Source organism: Lampris incognitus, chromosome 3 (assembly GCF_029633865.1).
Source record: "Lampris incognitus isolate fLamInc1 chromosome 3, fLamInc1.hap2, whole genome shotgun sequence".
Classification (NCBI taxonomy): domain Eukaryota; kingdom Metazoa; phylum Chordata; class Actinopteri; order Lampriformes; family Lampridae; genus Lampris; species Lampris incognitus.
In genome coordinates this window covers 104,846,961-104,864,460 of record NC_079213.1, presented here as the reverse complement: position 1 = coordinate 104,864,460, position 17,500 = coordinate 104,846,961, and the positions used below count along the sequence as shown (strand labels likewise).

The window sequence follows — 17,500 nt, the reverse complement described above, 5'->3', positions numbered from 1 at the left end:
AAGGGAAAATGAAACTGAAAACAGTAAAACAGCTAAACGCTGAACTAAAGACTGTTTATGAAAGTGCATCTTGAACATGTGACTCATTTTGTTACATCTTCGAAACCTGACTTGAGTGGTTCCTTAGCTAAGGATATCAGATGTTGAAAGACACGGAGGAAGTCGGCGTCCTCGGCCTTGTTTGTGCTGTGTGACAGCCTGTCAGATAGACAGGTCTGTGTCATGGTTCAAACACTCAAAGAATGGCACATGGAGTAGGGGGGTACACTGGAACCCTCCTGCACAATTTGTTGATCTCCAGCCAAACAGTTAATCAAATAATCCATTCACCACAGTCATTCAGGCTGCATTTCTTTTAAAGGCCAGTCTACAGTCTTTAAAGGGACAGTGTGTAATAGTTCAGCCCTCAGGATCCAGGCTTACGCATACTGTCATGATAAGCGATTACTGTTTTGTTTGTTTGTTTGTTTTTAGTTTGATTCAATTTCAGTTCAATTTTAGAATTTTTTTTTTTTAATTTCATTGTAATTTATTTTGACCACAACCACTGAAACCATCTTGATGCATGCTCAGCAATCCAGGCAAGAAAGTCAAAGGTTGAATCAGTTCATCTGGATACAACCTTTATTGACAGATACATTTCATAACTCAACTAAGTGACATCTTCAGTCTAAACTGACTGCAGGTATCCCCACCCTTATACACAATACAGTACAATACTAACCCTTTCAGCCTAACGATTGAAACCAACGACCAGTTTCATATGCAGATATGGGTGTGACCATTGATCATTTGTACTGTTCATGGAGGATTAGGGATTGTTGCAATCACAGCACTGTAATATGGCGACAGATGTATAACAACTGAAACCAACGACCAGTTTCATTATTAAATATGGGTGTGCCCATTAACTAGAGTTTCGATGGCCATGGGTACTATTCACAGAGGGTTGGAGAATAGTTGCAATCAGCATTGTAAGATGGCAACAGATGTACTCTTACCCCCCTCCCCCCGGTTCAGGGATGGTCGTTCCCACTTAACATCTCAGCATCCCTGAAACGGGGGGGGGGGGGGACCTAAGAGTACATCTGTTGCCATTTTACCATGCTGTGATTGCAACCATTCCCCAATCCAGCACACCGCTGTCCATGTGATGAGCAAAACTTTCACGCATAGTTACGCACACAGCGGCTGTCTTGGGGCTGGTGTCGGCGACAGCATCCAACAAAAACTGCCCACACTGAACTTTATTGCAGCAGAAAGATTCTGTTTCTGTTGGGATTGGAGGGCAATTTGAGCAACAGCACCACCAGTCGCTGTTTGCTCTCGGCGCCTGAGGTTCTGGATGGTTGCTGCTCGTCTAATGCGGCAGCAGCCTCGGCCTCTCTCCGCTGCATTTCCTCAGTTGTATACTTTGGCACAAATAAATAGGGTTGAATATCTAAGTCAGTCAAAACACTGTAAAACGTATTCTCGTCCATAAGATCCCCTGCACACACATTTTGGAATACCATTTTCACTGTTGGAAACGTAGCTCGTTTGCAATACAAGGAAGAGAACAAGGAAGTTTTGTTTTTGAGTGTCATCTAGAGCACACCCCCAGAGGCGGAGACTGGAACTCCAAGCTGAACTTGCCTGTAGTTCTTCCTTGTCATCAACTATACGTCATTGGCATGTCAAATGATGACACTAGTGCCGGAAAAAGAACAGATTTTGCAACTACTTCCCAGAGACACAGAACATTGGCAACAACTGCAGACGTTGTTCACACTATACCCTGAATGCGGATAGATAGGGATACGGTTGAACATTGGCGAAATGGACCTTTAACAGTTATTCTTACCACTGAAGAGCTGAGTGATTGTGAAGTCATCATGCACAGTAGCAGGTGTGTGTGTGTGTGTGTGTGTGTGTGTGTGTGTGTGTGTGTGTGTGTGTGTGTGTGTTGACAAGGGCAGTAGAGACATACATAAATGGTGTTCAGGGAACACTCAGCAACTTTCACAATGCAGGAGGTGGAATATATGGTCATTACTGGCATACCCCGTGTGTGTGTGTGTGTGTGTGTGTGTGTGTGTGTGTGTGTGTGTGTGTGTGTGTGTGTGTGTTCTACCGTCACCACTGGTAACTGGAATTAACATGTCCCTTGTTTCTTTCCCTTTCATTTAGCACCCTCTCTCTCTTTCTTTCTTTCTTGTGTTGTCTGTCAGCCTCTCTCTCCCCCTTTCTCCCTACTCTCTCAACACCTTCCACAGACCCACACCACTCTCCCTTCTTCCATTTCCAACCTGACACACCAGTACTGGCAGACGCTTACGTGGCTGACGTAAACTGGTGTTCAGAGGCATAAACCAGCTGGTTACGACCAGCACAACACACCAGACCTAACATCTCAGATAGACCAGAGGCCGGAGTCTTCTGTCGAAAGTCAGAAAAAGTCGTTGAGAGAAAAAGCATTTTTTAAGAGCTCGCCGTGTTTTGCCTAGCTCGTGATTTGTAGAACACCTCCAAAGTCAGCAAGTCCTGGTTTTTCCACTTCTGCTTTTGTTTACCTTTATTCTAAGAAACAATTTTTATTACATTTTACCTCCCTGTTGTAAAGACAGTCTTTTAATAATGGAAGGCTGCCTCATTTTTTTGTTTTTTTTCCTCAGCAGTATGACTTTTGAAGTGTGTCCTGAACTTTGAAAGGGACGTGAAAGCGGACGTTAGAATAGATTTCATGGTCTCTGTCATTCAGAGACTTTGCATGGCTGATCCAAATTTGCTGGAAATCAACATCAGCCAAACCTGAAGACCGTTGAATGTTCTTTCATAAGGAACCGTTCGCTCCGCCGACTGAATGGCAGCTGCCTTTAACAGCAGATCAAGGTAAAGACAAACCTATGAGTGGAGGTGTCCTGTAATGTACGAGGTGCCATGCTGGAAGACAACTGCTCTGACAGTTTCTCTATCAATACATATCCGACGCCAACATCAGAAATAAGGTGAGCCTCGTGTCCTGGCTGCTGTTTAAAAAAAAAAAAGCCTGCAAATGATTGCCAATAGATCTGTCCAATAGTAATGGATAGAAATGAACCACCAACTTATCCTTGACATGAAAAAGTGGTGTGATGATTGCATTTGGGGTTGACTTCATAGGTCCAGTTGTCGATCTGTTAGTTGAGGGTTAATTCTCTTAGGAACGGTATCCGGAGGGTGACAACAAGCATCGGATTACCATGAGCCTTTCATTCCTACTTCGTATTTCCACCAGACAGTTATACTTCTATTTTGATTTGCCTTTATTGATCGCTGCTGTTAAAAACTGTTGGGTGTACCAGTTAAGAATAAAGTTTTTTTCCTGTATTGTCTGCTAACAATCTTGTATTATAAATCCTTTTTATGGTTATATTTCAAATAAGCTAGCAACAGGAATGTTAAGTGTGCCCCCTGTATCTTTGGAAAGCCAATTTCAAACTAAATCTATGAAATTTGTGATGACAGCAAAGCTTGGGCGACTTATCAGATTTTTTTTTAAGCGATGCCACCCAGGTAGCGCTTGGATGAAAACAAAGTGTCAGGTGACTGGAAGAAACGCATTTACCTGAACCGTAAACCTCTCTCTCATCCATCAGTCACTGAAAGATCGGTCTAAAACAGGACGTCCTGTTCCCAACAACCGGCCGGATGGTTGGTCTCTCGGCAAGAACAAATATTGACACAAGTCGTGCTGATGTGCTCAGTCAATCACCTGGTCTACTTTGTGGCCTTATTATAGCTATAGACTGTGTAAGTGATCCGTTTCTGTTACTGAGTGAGTGTGTGTTTGTGTTGTATGCTCATGCAAGATACTTGAGTCAATATCTGTTCCTCCATTGTTAGCTTCCCTGGCTTTTGTCATCAGGTACCAAAAATGCTATAAGATTTATCTTTATGCATGCTCAGTAATCCAGGTAAGGAAATCACAGAACGTTGAATCAGTTCATCTGGATACAATGTTTATTGGGAGAAATGTTTCATCCCTCATCTAAGTGACCTCTTCAGCCTAAACTGACTGCAGGTATCCCCGCCCTTATAAACAACAGAGCTGCAAAACGACCGAAACCAATGACCAGTTTCATATGCAAATGTGGGGATGACCATTAACTAGAGTTTCAATGACCATACAGTGCATCCGGAAAGTATTCACACCCCTTCACTTTCTCCACATTTTGTTATGTTACAGCCTTATTCCAAAATGGATTAAATTCCTTTTTTTCCTCATCAATCTACATACAATACTCCATAATGACAAAGCGAAAAAGGTTTTGTAGAATTTTTTGCAAATGCATTAAAAATAAAAAACTGAAATATTGCATGTACACAAGTATTCACACCCTTTACTCAGTACTTGGTCGAGGCACCCTTGGCAGCGATTACAGCCTTAAGTCTTCTTGGGTATGAAGCTACAAGCTTGGCACACCTATATTTGGGGTATTTCTCCCATTCTTCTCTGCAGATCCTCTCGAGCTCTGTAAGGTTAGATGGGGAGCGTCGCTGCACAACTATTTTCAGGTCTTTCCAGAGATGTTCAATGGGGTTCACGTCTGGGCTCTGGCTGGGCCACTCAAGGACATTCACAGACTTGTCCCGAAGCCACTCTTTCGTTGTCTTGGCTGTGTAATTAGGGTCCTTGTCGTGTTGAAAGGTAAACCTTCGCCCCAGTCTGAGGTCCTGAGCACTCTGGAGCAGGTTTTCATCAAGGATCTCTCTGTACTTTGCTCCATTCATCTTTCCCTCGATCCTGACTAGTCTTCCAGTTCCTGCCACTGAAGAACATCCCCACAGCATGATGCTGCCACCACCATGCTTCACTGTAGGGATGGTATTAGCAAGGTGATGAGAGGTGCCTGGTTTCCTCCAGACGTGACATTTGGCATTCAGGCCAAAGAGTTCAATCTTGGTTTCATCAGATCAGAGAATCTTGTTTCTCATAGTCTGAGAGTCCTTTAGGTGCTTTCTGGCAAACTCCAAGCGGGCTGTCATGTGCCTTTTACTGAGCAGAGGCTTCCGTCTGGCCACTCTACTATAAAGACCTGATTGGTGGAGTGCTGCAGATAGTTGTCCTTCTGGAAGGTTCTCCCATCTCCACAGAGGAACGCTGGAGCTCTGTCAGAGTGACCATCGGGTTCTTGGTCACCTCCCTGACCAAGGCCCTTCTCCCCCGATTGCTCAGTTTGGCTGGGCGGCCAGCTCTAGGAAGAGTCCTGGTGGATCCAAACTTCTTCCATTTACGAATGATGGAAACCACTGTGCTCTTCGGGACCTTCAAAGCTGTAGAAATTTTTTTGTACCCTTCCCCAGAACTCCGCCTCGATACAATCCTGTCTCGGAGGTCCACAGACAATTCCTTTGACTTCATGGCTTGGTTTCTGCTCTGACATGCACTGTCAACAGTGGGACCTTATATAGACAGGTGTGTGCCTTTCCAAATCATGTCCAATCAATTGAATTTACTACAGGTGGACTCCAATCAAGATGTAGAAACATCTCAAGGATGATCAGTGGAAACAGGATGAACCTGAGCTCAATTTTGAGTGTCATAGCAAAGGATGTGAATACTTATGTACATGCAATATTTCAGTTTTTTATTTTTTAATAAATTTGCAAAAATTTCTACAAAACCTTTTTCACTTTGTCATTATGGGGTATTGTGTGTAGATTGATGAGAAAAAAAATGAATTTAATCCATTTTGGAATAAGGCTGTAACATAACAAAATGTGGGGAAAGTGAAGGGGTGTGAATACTTTCCGAATGCACTCTATGTACTATTCACAGAGGATTTGGGAATGTTTGCAACCACAGCATTGTAAGATGGCAACAGACATACAACAGTATGGTTATTCTAACTGGGCGTTTGTCAAAGCCAGGAAGACACCCAAACAGTGCACCAGCCAATCAAAGAGAGGATAAGGACAACAGCTGCCAAAGGGCCTCGACACACCAGGCCAACGGTCGGCAGTCTGCCAATGCCGGGCCGTCAGTGAGCACCTATGGCCCTAGTTTTTGTGGTGTGTCCTGCACCATTGGCACTAGTCGGTGCCGTCGGCAGCTTTTTGGCCGATTCAGCATGTTGAATCGGCAGCAGAGCCTGTCGGTGCGAGAGATTGCTCTGATTGGCTGTTCAGCTTAGCAAATCAGTGCACGAGAAGAGAAACGGAAGTTACGAAAGCAAGCAAACAATAAAGTCAAGAAGCCACACACAGCCAAACCAACACAACCAAAAGACCAAGGGCTGACAACGCCAGTGCCATTTGCAACTTTTTTAATCAGACATATTATCGATTAGAAGTAGCTGTATTATCACACTGTCTGTAGTGAGGGAGAGTTGAGTGAAAATGGTAAGCAAACGCTGCCTTGTTTACGATTTGTATATCCGCAGTCCTAAGTCCGGTTTCAAATTTTGAATGATGAATACAGACTACCGCCACCTGCTGGTATGGAGAGTTATTTCCTCTCACGCAGGCATGGAACATACAAGCTAGTTGGCCGTAGTCTTTGCAGTGTGTTCACGTGCTACTTTTTGGCCCAGACACAGCTGACGTGAGGCAATGCAACAGTTGGCCTTCGTCGCCGCCAGTTCTCTGTCGGTTTGGTGTGTCTGGGCCCAAAGCCTAAACCAGTGGGGATTCCATATGTGGCAGAAGTGTTGGAACAGTTGAGATGTGCATTTTACAAACATCGCGTCTCAGTTGCTTTCAAACCACAAAATACGCTGCGCCAGAAGTTTATCCACCCCAAGGATCGTGTCCCCCAGCACAAACAGAGCAATATAGTGTACGCTGTTAAGTGCCAGGAGGATTGCCGTGACTTGTACATCGGGGAAACTAAACAGATGCTGGCCAAGAGGATGGCACAACACAGGAGAGCTAACACATCAGGCCAGGACAGTCTACACCCATCTACAAGCAGTGACCCCTCTTTCAAGGATGAGGATGTGCACATCCTTGATAAGGAGGAACGCTGGTTTGAACGGGGGGTCAAAGAAGCCATCTATGTGAAGACGGAACGACCATCCCTGAACCGGAGGGGGAGGGGGGGGAACAGTATATCTGTCACCCTCTTACAATGCTGTGATTGCAACTATTCCCCAATCCTCTGAATGGTACACATTGCCATCGCAACTCTAGTTAATGGTCACACCTTTTTGCATATGAAACCGATTGCTGGATTCGGTCGCTATGCCACTGTACTGTTTATAAGGGTGAGGATACCTCCAGTCAGTTGAGACGGAAGAGGCCACTTAGATAAGCGATGAAATGTTTCTCTCTAAACATTGTGTCCAGATGAATCAATTCAACTTTCTTTGCTATAAGATTTGGTTTTGACAATCTTCTCTTAATCGAGGTACATACAGTGCAGCTGAATTTGTGCTTCGGTTTATTTTCTGATGGTAATTGTCATTTATCAATGTACAGGATTTGATGATACACTCCCTGTGCCATACTCCACAGTGAGCATTCACACTGAAGACCATATAAAGAATGATATGTTATATTAGATTCACATATTTAAATCAGAATCAGAGCTCAGGTTGGACGGTTTGGAGACAAAGCGAGAGAGGCAAGATTGAGATGGTTTGGAAGTGTGGAGGAGAGATGCTGGGTATATTGGGAGAAGGATGCTGAATATGGAGCTGCCAGGAAAGAGGAAAAGAGGAAGGCCAAAGAGGAGGTTTATGGATGTGGTGAGGGAGGACATGCAGGTGGCTGGTGTGACAGAGGAAGATGCAGAGGACAGGAAGGGATGGAAACGGATGATCCGCTATGGCGACCCCTAACGGGAGCAGCCAAAAGTAGAAGTAGTAGTAGTAGAGATCAGAACCAGATCTGAGGATTTAGTGGTTTCATGTGCACCTCTTTTAAAGAATAGATTTCAGAGAATACAGAGAAGACATATTCTTTTAACAATAGGTTAAAACAACAAGTATGTGCATGTATGTCATGAATATCAAGGGTTCAGATACTACTTTGGTTTTAGCGACTGAGGCTAAATGTTACCGACTGTTTCTACCGACCCACCTTTCGTAACTGTGTGTCTTGGAGCATCACCTAATTCACTCACATTCTGCACCCAACACTTAACTGCAGTTAAGACTTACACTAATTCAACACTGTATATCTACACTGCTTAAAGTGAAACATCTAAAAATACACACATCCATATTTTGTTCCTGATTAGGGACACAGATTTCTGCAGTGTTCGGGAGAGATATCTTTTTTTGCTCAACACTGCTGATGATCTCTTATTAAGGCATACATTAAAAACAGATAAGACAACACGTTGCATAATGTAGAAAATGTGCCACAAAGTGTGTCCCATATCGGTACTCGACAAACAGACTGACAACTATTCAAATAGAAAGTGCTGAATGATATCTGACTCCTGCTGGATTGGCTTTCCTTCAGGGTGCCATGTTCACTTCTACTTGAATTCCATCTCTTGTCAATGTGGATAGCAACGACGAATCAAAGAGCGCAAGACAAACTAATTCAAATAAAAAGATAACAGATACACAACACGTCAACCAACAACTGCCATACTACACATTTGTGATAACACTGCTGTTTACTGAGGAGTATGAGCCGAGTCTTCAGGCGGAAAACAACACGACCGGCCCGACTCCTGTGTTTATGAACACTGAAATTAGAAGAATGGGGTGTGTGTGTGTGTGTGTGTGTGTGTGGCATTTACTTTGGTTCAGTCGGTAACACTTGGCAACCTCTCCTAATAATTGCTAGCTACATTGTACCTTAGAAAAGCCGAAATGTCAAGCATAGCACTGTTTAATCCTATGGAACAGGTGTCTGTAAAATACCCCCCAAACACACACGCACGCACGCACACACACAAGAACACAGGGCATACACTGCACATGCGTGCATGCGTGCACACACACACACACACCTAAATAGTACCAACACCTGCTTTTTAACAACACTCACTTCTTGATCTGCCCACACAAAATGAAAGCCTCCAAATTGTCCTCTGCCCCATTTCAAACTCATCGCCACAAAGCCCCAAACAAAATGACTACCGCTGCTTATTGTCCTTTATTTGACCTGAAAATATACGTACATGTTTCATATTACACATTTTACCAAACAATTATTTCGAACCCTTTGTGTCACAGAGATAAATAGTAATTATCTGCTAAACTTGAATATAAGGTGAATACTGAATGTGGTTCTATCTTTACTATGGTCATGTTACTCAGCAGGATGTTCAATATTCACCCCATATTCAAATTTAACAGGTAATTACTATTTATCAATGTGACACAAAGGATTCAAAATATTGTTTGGTACAATGTGATGTGTGAATTTATCCCATACAGAGTTTGACGTAGATTATATTCAACAGCACATCATAACAACAAGGAAACAAACCAGATATACGTAGAAAAGACCCCATTTTATTTTTTTGGATCCTCTCCCCAATTGTATCCAGCAAATTACCCCACTCTTCCGGGCCGTCCCGGTTGCTGCTCCACCGCCTCTGCTGATCCGGGGAGGGCTGCAGACTACCACATGCCTCCTCCAATACATGTGGAGTCGCCAGCCGCTTCTTTTCACCTGACAGTGAGGAATTTCACCAGAGGGACGCAACGCGTGGGAGGATCACACTATTACCCCCAGTTCCCCCTCCCCCCCGAACAGGTGCCCCGACCAGCCAGAGGAGGCGCTAGTACAGCGACCAGGACACATAACCACATCCCGCTTCCCACCCGCAGACACGGCCAATTGTGTCTGTAGGGACGCCCGACCAAGCCGGAGGTAACATGGGGATTCGAACCGGCGATTCCCATGTTGGTAGGTGACGGAACACACCGCTACGCCACTCAGATGCCCAAAAGACCCTATTTTACTCATATATTACTCAGTAATTACCACTCATCATAGAACAATTACATCCAATAAACTCCTATTATTACTTGGACATTTCTGCATAATGAATGAGGACGGTAATTTAAAGTGCAAATTATTTGGTTGAAGTTTTCCCTCTTGAAATTAACGGCATGTGTTACCAGGTTATACTCAGTATTTATGAGCTGTGCTTTTAAATGTCCGATAGTTTTTTGACTGACAGTCGAGCCACTCAGCCGGTGAAATAAGGCTTGTTCAGACAACTGAGTTGTGAGACTGCACATGAAAGCCCAAGACAGACCTTGAATGGGACAAAGGTATAAATGACCTGCTGTTACAACATCATACATCACACATCACACCAGGAGGTTCCCACAAGTTCTCAGTTGTGTCATATCTACTCATATAATGTCCCCCATTTCTGTACTTAACCCCACAGTCTATGAAAACACAAACTCCCTTCTCAGCATTATAAGGTGTAGCTTAAATCCAGTGTGTTCTAGACTTCCTACATATGCGACATGTGCATGTGGTCTTTGCCCATGGGCTCCACTTTCTCCTTTTTCAACTACTGGAAGTTGAACGTAGACATATCTAGGCCATAATATTCATGACAACTCCTGTCTGTTGTTTAGTTTCCAATATTTGGACATATTTTCTTCAGGTAAAAACGGGGCTACTGGAGCAGCAATCAGCAGAAAGTCACCCCTGAATCCAACTTTTTGGAGTGACTCAAGTTTTAAAGATGCAAACATTACGTATCGTTAGTGGTTAATATTGATTACTATACAACAAATGCACGACTACTAGTACTTCATATAGCACTGATATGACTACTATACTGCAGATGAACTACGAATAATATTTCATATGGTCTGCGGCCTGCCCAGGGTGTCTCCTCGCCTGCCGCCCAATGGCTGCTGGGATAGGCTCCAGCATCCCCGCGACCCCGAGAGCAGGATTAGCCGTTTGGATAATTTTGATATTACCATTAGGGGTGGGAATCTTTTGGAATCTCACAATTCGATTCGGTTTCAATTCTTGGGGTCACAGTTCAATTCAAAATCAATTTTTGATTCAATAGGATTCCCGATTCAAAATCGAGTCCAGATTTGGTACATAGGGGTGCTAATATCAGGATCTACTCCAGTCCGCTGTGCGCTAAGAAAGGTGGTGTGGCAAATTATGGCATGAAAGCAGACTAAAGATTATGTAGTTTTTATATTTGAAACATTTACATTAATTGACTGCAATAATGTGAACACACAAAGGCAAACCTAACCTTTCACAGTAAAAAAAAAAAAATGACACGGTGGTATGTCGTACTTTGGCTCAATTGTCTGGGTCATAAATCTAAAGCCTTCATTGTCGACTATGCTGTAAGGGTGCAGGTCTTTTGAAATGAAACAGGTGATGGATCTACTTCTTTTTTTCTTTTTTTGCCCATTCAGAACTGGCTGGGAATTTCGTAAAGTGGTGCAGTGTGCGTTGGTTGTTTGTTAGTGTTGCTGGAGGTTGTAGTGTTCCCAAAATACTTAACTTTCGTTTTGCAAATCTTGCATACTGAATGAGTCATGTCAAGCTCCTTCTTCGCCGGGAGATTGTAAAATCCAAAATCCGCCTAAACGTTTCCCTTCAATGATGATGGGACTGGCTGAATTTGTTGCTGCTCCATTTTTAGAAAGGCTACCAACAGCTAACGTTAGCAGCGACTGATTGTAACTGTTGTGTTTTCCAGAAGCTGGAACAAGTGCGCGGCAAGACAGCACTGCCAGCAGCGAGGAGGCTAAATAAGACTGAAAAAAAAGTTTTAAAACATTGATTTTTGGAATTTGTGAATCGATTCAGAATCGCAGAAGATAAGAATCAGCCTGATTTACCATGATATTACTGTACAGCACTCTGTGACACTTGCTGGTGACACCCTTGAAATGATCTGCCAATGGCTGACTCTCTTGGAAGTTGTTTTGGATAAAAGCATCTGCCAAATGAGTCAATATAAATGTAGTATTAGACATTAGAAAGGGAAACCAATTGATGGACAGGCAGGAGTTGTTTGTAGATAAACTCGTGAATATTATTGGCCTGAATATATCTGTCTATCTAGTAGGGCTCTAGAACTATGCAAGACATATACAAAAACGTCAATGAATTAAACTATTAAGGAACTGATATCTCATCTTTTCTGCAAACACAGTCAGATGTATGGTTCTGGAATAGGCCGGAGAGAAATAACAAGCAAGAATGATCGTTTTATAGCTCCCTCCCAACTGGATTCAAAAAGAACAGTTGGAGCCAGTCTTTGACCAGCCTTAATGTCTGGCTGGGGCAAGCAGTTGTTTAACTCTAGTTTACCATGACTGTTCTAAGTGACAGCTGACCCTCACCTTGTCAGCTTCAGAAAGGGAGCATGTTCCCTCCCCCCCCACTTGTCCAGAAGGTCTTAAACTGTAAAAGGAAACGTGTCTTGGACTGTGTGCGTATGTGTGAACTGACATGCATGTGCCACTATATACTATTACATGTCCGCGTGCCACTGCAGCTTTTTCCACTGGTTTACACACAAAGATATCTGTCCTTTGACAAATGCATGTGACACAAACACTCACAAGCACATGCAAGCACACGTTTTCACATATAGACATCTTAAGCATGCAGCCAGCAAGCAGACAAATAACACACATACACAAACATAACCACCACCAAGTTGTATTTTAGGCTGTAGGCATGTTCAGCACATATATATCGTAACGCGATCCAAAAATGAAATCACCTCACCTTCTTATCTCACACTTGGCGAGCGGGGCTCTTATTGATGACCGGTGAAAGAGGTGTGTTAAGCCTGGGTTATAAACAATTCTGAGGTATGCTGCGTCTGCTTGGTGGCGACACCTGTATGTCCATGCAGATAGCTGGCTGAGTTCACTGGTTCCTCTTTGATGTCACCTTAATATCACCTGCCAAATAAATTCAAGTCAATTTTATTTGTATAGCCTAATTTCACAAATTACAAATTTGCCTCAGTGGGCTTTACAGCAACACAACATCCTGTTCTTAGATCCTCTCATCGGATGAGGAACAACTCCCTAAAAAAAACCTTTAACAGGGAGAAAAAAATAGGAAGAAACCCCAGGGAGAGCAACAGAGGAGGGATCTCTCTCCCAAGCGGACAACATGCAATGACGTTGTGTTTACACAATTTACAGAATACAACATTGAAAGAGGATCAACAGAATTATAATGGACTTATAAAATGTATGAAGAATATGATGCGCAGGATGCCAATTAAACTAATTAAATTCAATTAATTTTATTTTACCTTTATTTAACCAGGAGGATCCCGTTGAGATTACAAACCTCTTTTTCAAGGGAGACCTGGCCAAGATAAGCAGCACAGTTACAAAATCACACAGTTGCAAAATTACACATTTGAAAACACAAACAAAATTTAGAAAAAAGTAAGATACAAGCAGATTATAAAAAACAAGCACATGTTGTGAAATCAGCTTCAAGTACTCTCAATTTGGATTTAAAACGGCTCAGTGGGATTAACTCTGTAAATGCCCAGTCATTCTGCAACATATTCCAGGTTAAAGGTGCAGAATGAACACAAGCCCTTTTACCCAATTCAGTGCGGGCATATGGAACAGAAAGCAACACATAGCCAAGACAACGAAAGGAGTAAGGGCCAGCACTTCTCAGTGCAATTAAGTCACACATGTAGGAAGGCAATAGACCGAGGATTGCCTTATATATAAACATAAACAAACACTGCATACCTTACAGTCTCCTCACTCTTAATCCAGTTTACATTACAGTGGAACAGGCCACCTTAGTGTTGAGCGTTGACGCCATTTCAGGGATCCGGGCCTACTTCCGGTTCCAATGTTTTTTCGCCTGTGACAATGAATAGCATTTCTCGTTCCCATTGGCCAGTAATTTCGTCATTTAAATACGTGAAACTGAGACATTAGAAATAATGTGGGGCGAATTCCTCGTGCGTTATCAACGTTATCTACTTTCAAATACTTAACTAGCAAACGGGCTAACAAACCGAGTGCGGATCTGCATTGCGAAGCCGCCATTTCTCTCACTGCCCACAGCCGCCGTATCCCTGCTTCAACGCGCTGAGCAGAGGCGTAGCCAGCGTCAAATGGCGAAATGCTAAGCTAATTAATGCTAGCGAGCTACTACATTTTATCATCGAGGCGTTACACCCACCTTCACAAACACAGAAGTCCATATCAAATCCAACGGTCTGAAACAACAGAGTCAGCCAGCGTTGGCGTCGGATAGAGTTCGAGGCAATAACGTTATACCCGTTTATTCTCCCGCTAGCCCACCGAGGCAACAGAACCGGAAATGCTTACATATTCCACCGGAAACGGTAAATCCCGCCTCAGCGGTCCACTTGTTGGCGATCAGGGAGGGTTTAGAGTGATCTCGCCTGAATGCATTTGTTAGTGACCGCGTTCATTTTTCTCTATCATCGTAATGACATTGATAGTACTACTAATGACTTGATTTATTTATGTCGGACTTGTCTTTATTTAGAAGTGAAAGGTGCTGACCTAACAGCACCTGCGACAGTTTCATTCTGAACAGATGTTTGGAACGTGGAAGGCTCAAACGCCTCTGCAGTTGCCAAATATCACCACTGGTGTAAGTTAACAAGTGGGATAAAATGAGACAATCTTCAGGATTGTAATTTAAAGGTCAGTATCAGTGTAAGTAATGTAAGTAGACAGGGCACATGGTAGCCTTTGCAGCTTGAGTTTTGTAACATCATTTGTACTTAAAGGCCAATGACAACCTACTGAACCTAGTAAAACAGACTCTCATCAATGTTTTCCGGTAGAATTTCACTTTACAGAAGTAGAAAGTGAGACTATTTCCATTTCATGACTTGATACTAAAGCTATTGATTGAATATCAGTGCAACCAGGCCGGTCAGAAAGGAGTGGCAATGCTCAGATGGATCTCTTGAGGCTCCTGAAAAAGCCATGATTATAATTATAATTATACACCACCCCAGTAGACCACAATATGCCTATAATGAAATATGTAATTAGAGTAACAGAGATTCAAAACACTCCCATTAAAAGATAATTACGGATGGTTGATGAGAACGTGAGCAAAATAATACAGCAGGTCAGGTTGTGTTGCTTTTTGTTTCCTTTGGATTTTTTTTTTTTGGTAGGGGGGGTGTTCTTTCCATGGAGAATTTTTTTTAAGTCTTGAAACAAGTCATAATGTCATTAAACAACTGAATTTTCTCAAAACTTTTGAAAGAGTTCGCCAGTGAACTGAGGTAATTTTTGTCTGGGAAATAACAACCCAAAAGTAATAATAATCATAATAATCATAAGTAATGATGGTACGTCTGAATGCACGTCCAGACAGGCTACCTCTTCAGTTTGGCTATCACTCAGCATTGTCATCGTGTTTCTCTTTTTCCCATGTTTCACCGAAAATAAAAAAAAATATTTGGACGCTTTAAGTTTAACTTGATAATCTGTGTTCCACATCCATGTTGGAAAATGTTTCTTTTAACTGATTTTCAATTTTTCTAAGAAAGTCCTTCTGGTTATGTATGTGTTTTATGCATGCATAGTAATTAATGTGGAATGTAGATTCCACATTAAGGAGGCTGTAATTTCTTGTCTTGCTCAAAGACTAAATGGATATTACAGTGATTGAACCTTTGGCCTTTCCAGATATAGGTCACTGTCACTTACCATCAGGCTATACTACTGCAGTTCCAAATAGCTATCAGTCAAGCTCTCTGGGGTCACAGTATTTCAGTATTGCTGCAATCAAGCTGCAATTACATATCAGAGGTTCTAATGCATCGTGCATAGTGTAGCGTGCCCGTCTTGGGTGGTCCCAATTAGCAACGTTGCATCAGTGCACAAAGTGTCCAGAGAGTCCCCAGGATATTTGTTGTGTTCATTAGGACAGTCTGGTCCCCTTCACCTAATTACACATCTAATCTTGCATGGAAATGAAGTGTCTAATGACATCAGCCAGGTAAGGTACACCACAAAGGACAACAGCATCGTTTATGTCATTAGACCATATGACAGATAAATGAGGAATGAGTGGTCTGCCTTCCTCATATTCAATATATTTACTCATATGTACTTGTAACATAAAGAAATAATTTCAGACCATTTATGGAATGGGTTTGCTTGGAGGCAAATACAGAAAAACTGACAAAGAAAACAAAAGTTTTTAGAGTTTGTCCAAAGTGATCTGCTGTTTGCACTGCTATCTATCTATCTATCTATCTAGCTAGCTTCTGTTAGCATTGTCGATGGAGTGCATTGTACAGGACTGAGCATTTTTTCATTCACTTCATCATTGGCAGGTGGGCTCAGCAGGCTTTTGTGAATACCTCTGGCGGAAACAGAGGGCTACATTTCGTGCAATCATCAGAGAGGATGTTCCTGTGGGCAGGAAGTAAGACGCCACAAGGTGGCGTTGACCGGAGGTACAGTTGTGGTTAATTTGTGTTATGTCACTATACTGCTATTTTGCTTCATTTTTTGGGGGGGGGGGCAAATAAGTCCTCCAATGAAGCAAAACAGCATCTCAATAGCATCTTTTGGGAATGTATTGCAGTTTAAAAAAAAAGATGAGAACACAAGATGTTAGTTGCGGTGTTTGTAAAGAGCTATTTTTTTGTTCAGATCCATCTATCAGAAGATTCGAGAATATGAGGTTCTGGATAAGAGGAAGACAGTGACGGCTCTGAGGGCCGGGGAGGACCGAGCCATTCTGCTGGGCCTCAGCATGGTCCTCTTCTCTGTTATGATGTACTTCGTTCTGGGAATCACCATCCTGCGCTCCTACTCTGACAGGTAATCAGAGTCCATGACTGGCAAGAGAACGATATATATCTCCATATATATCTAGTAATATAACACATTTGTAAGATATATTCACTGTATATCTATCGATCTATCGATCTATCGATCTATTGTAGCTGTTTCCTCCTCACCGTGGCCCTGTCTCGCTCCACCTGTACTGAAACTATAGGGGTTATGATAGATAGATAGATAGATAGATAGATAGATAGATAGATAGATAGATAGATAGATAGATAGATAGATAGATAGATAGACAAACAGACAGATGGTAGGCAGGTTTATTTGTACAGAACATTTCACACACAAAGGCAATTCAAAGTTCTTTACATAAGGCACAAAAAGACGTTGAATAAGGAATATAGAATAAGATAAAAACACCTTTTTTAAAAGAAATAAAAAGATTTAAAAAATGAAAAGATGGGCGGCTCTGGTGGCCGGGCGGAATAAACCGCCGTTCTTGCAGTCCGCTCGTCATGTGGCTGGGAGGTTCGTATCCCAGACTCGCCGTAACCGGTCACGGCCAGAGCGTCCAGGGGGTAAGGCATTCATTAGGCCACCCTTACCCGAGGGATACTGGGTGTAGATCGGTGTAGATCGGCGTAGTGTTCGGGGACTCGTCGTTCTCCAGCGACCCCTCTGGCCCACCCGGGCACCTGCAGCCAAACAACTGCATTCTCCCTAAGCAACCTGAAGATGATGCGATCCATGCGAGGCTTCCGCGTGTAAAATAGCGAGAGCAG

The 17,500-nt window shown here is 42.7% G+C and overlaps 1 protein-coding gene across 3 annotated transcripts in view; it reads left to right on the top strand.

The window, feature by feature from the left end:
* si:ch211-247n2.1 (calcium-activated potassium channel subunit beta-2) overlaps positions 1 to 17,500 on the top strand; it is a 50,209-nt gene that overhangs the window by 27,433 nt on the left and 5,276 nt on the right. For all 3 annotated transcript variants that reach the window (XM_056276317.1, XM_056276318.1, XM_056276319.1), the window contains exons 2-3: positions 16,259 to 16,381; positions 16,581 to 16,751. In XM_056276317.1, coding sequence (XP_056132292.1) covers positions 16,259 to 16,381; positions 16,581 to 16,751 — 294 coding nt within the window. The remainder of the gene's footprint in view (positions 1 to 16,258; positions 16,382 to 16,580; positions 16,752 to 17,500) is intronic.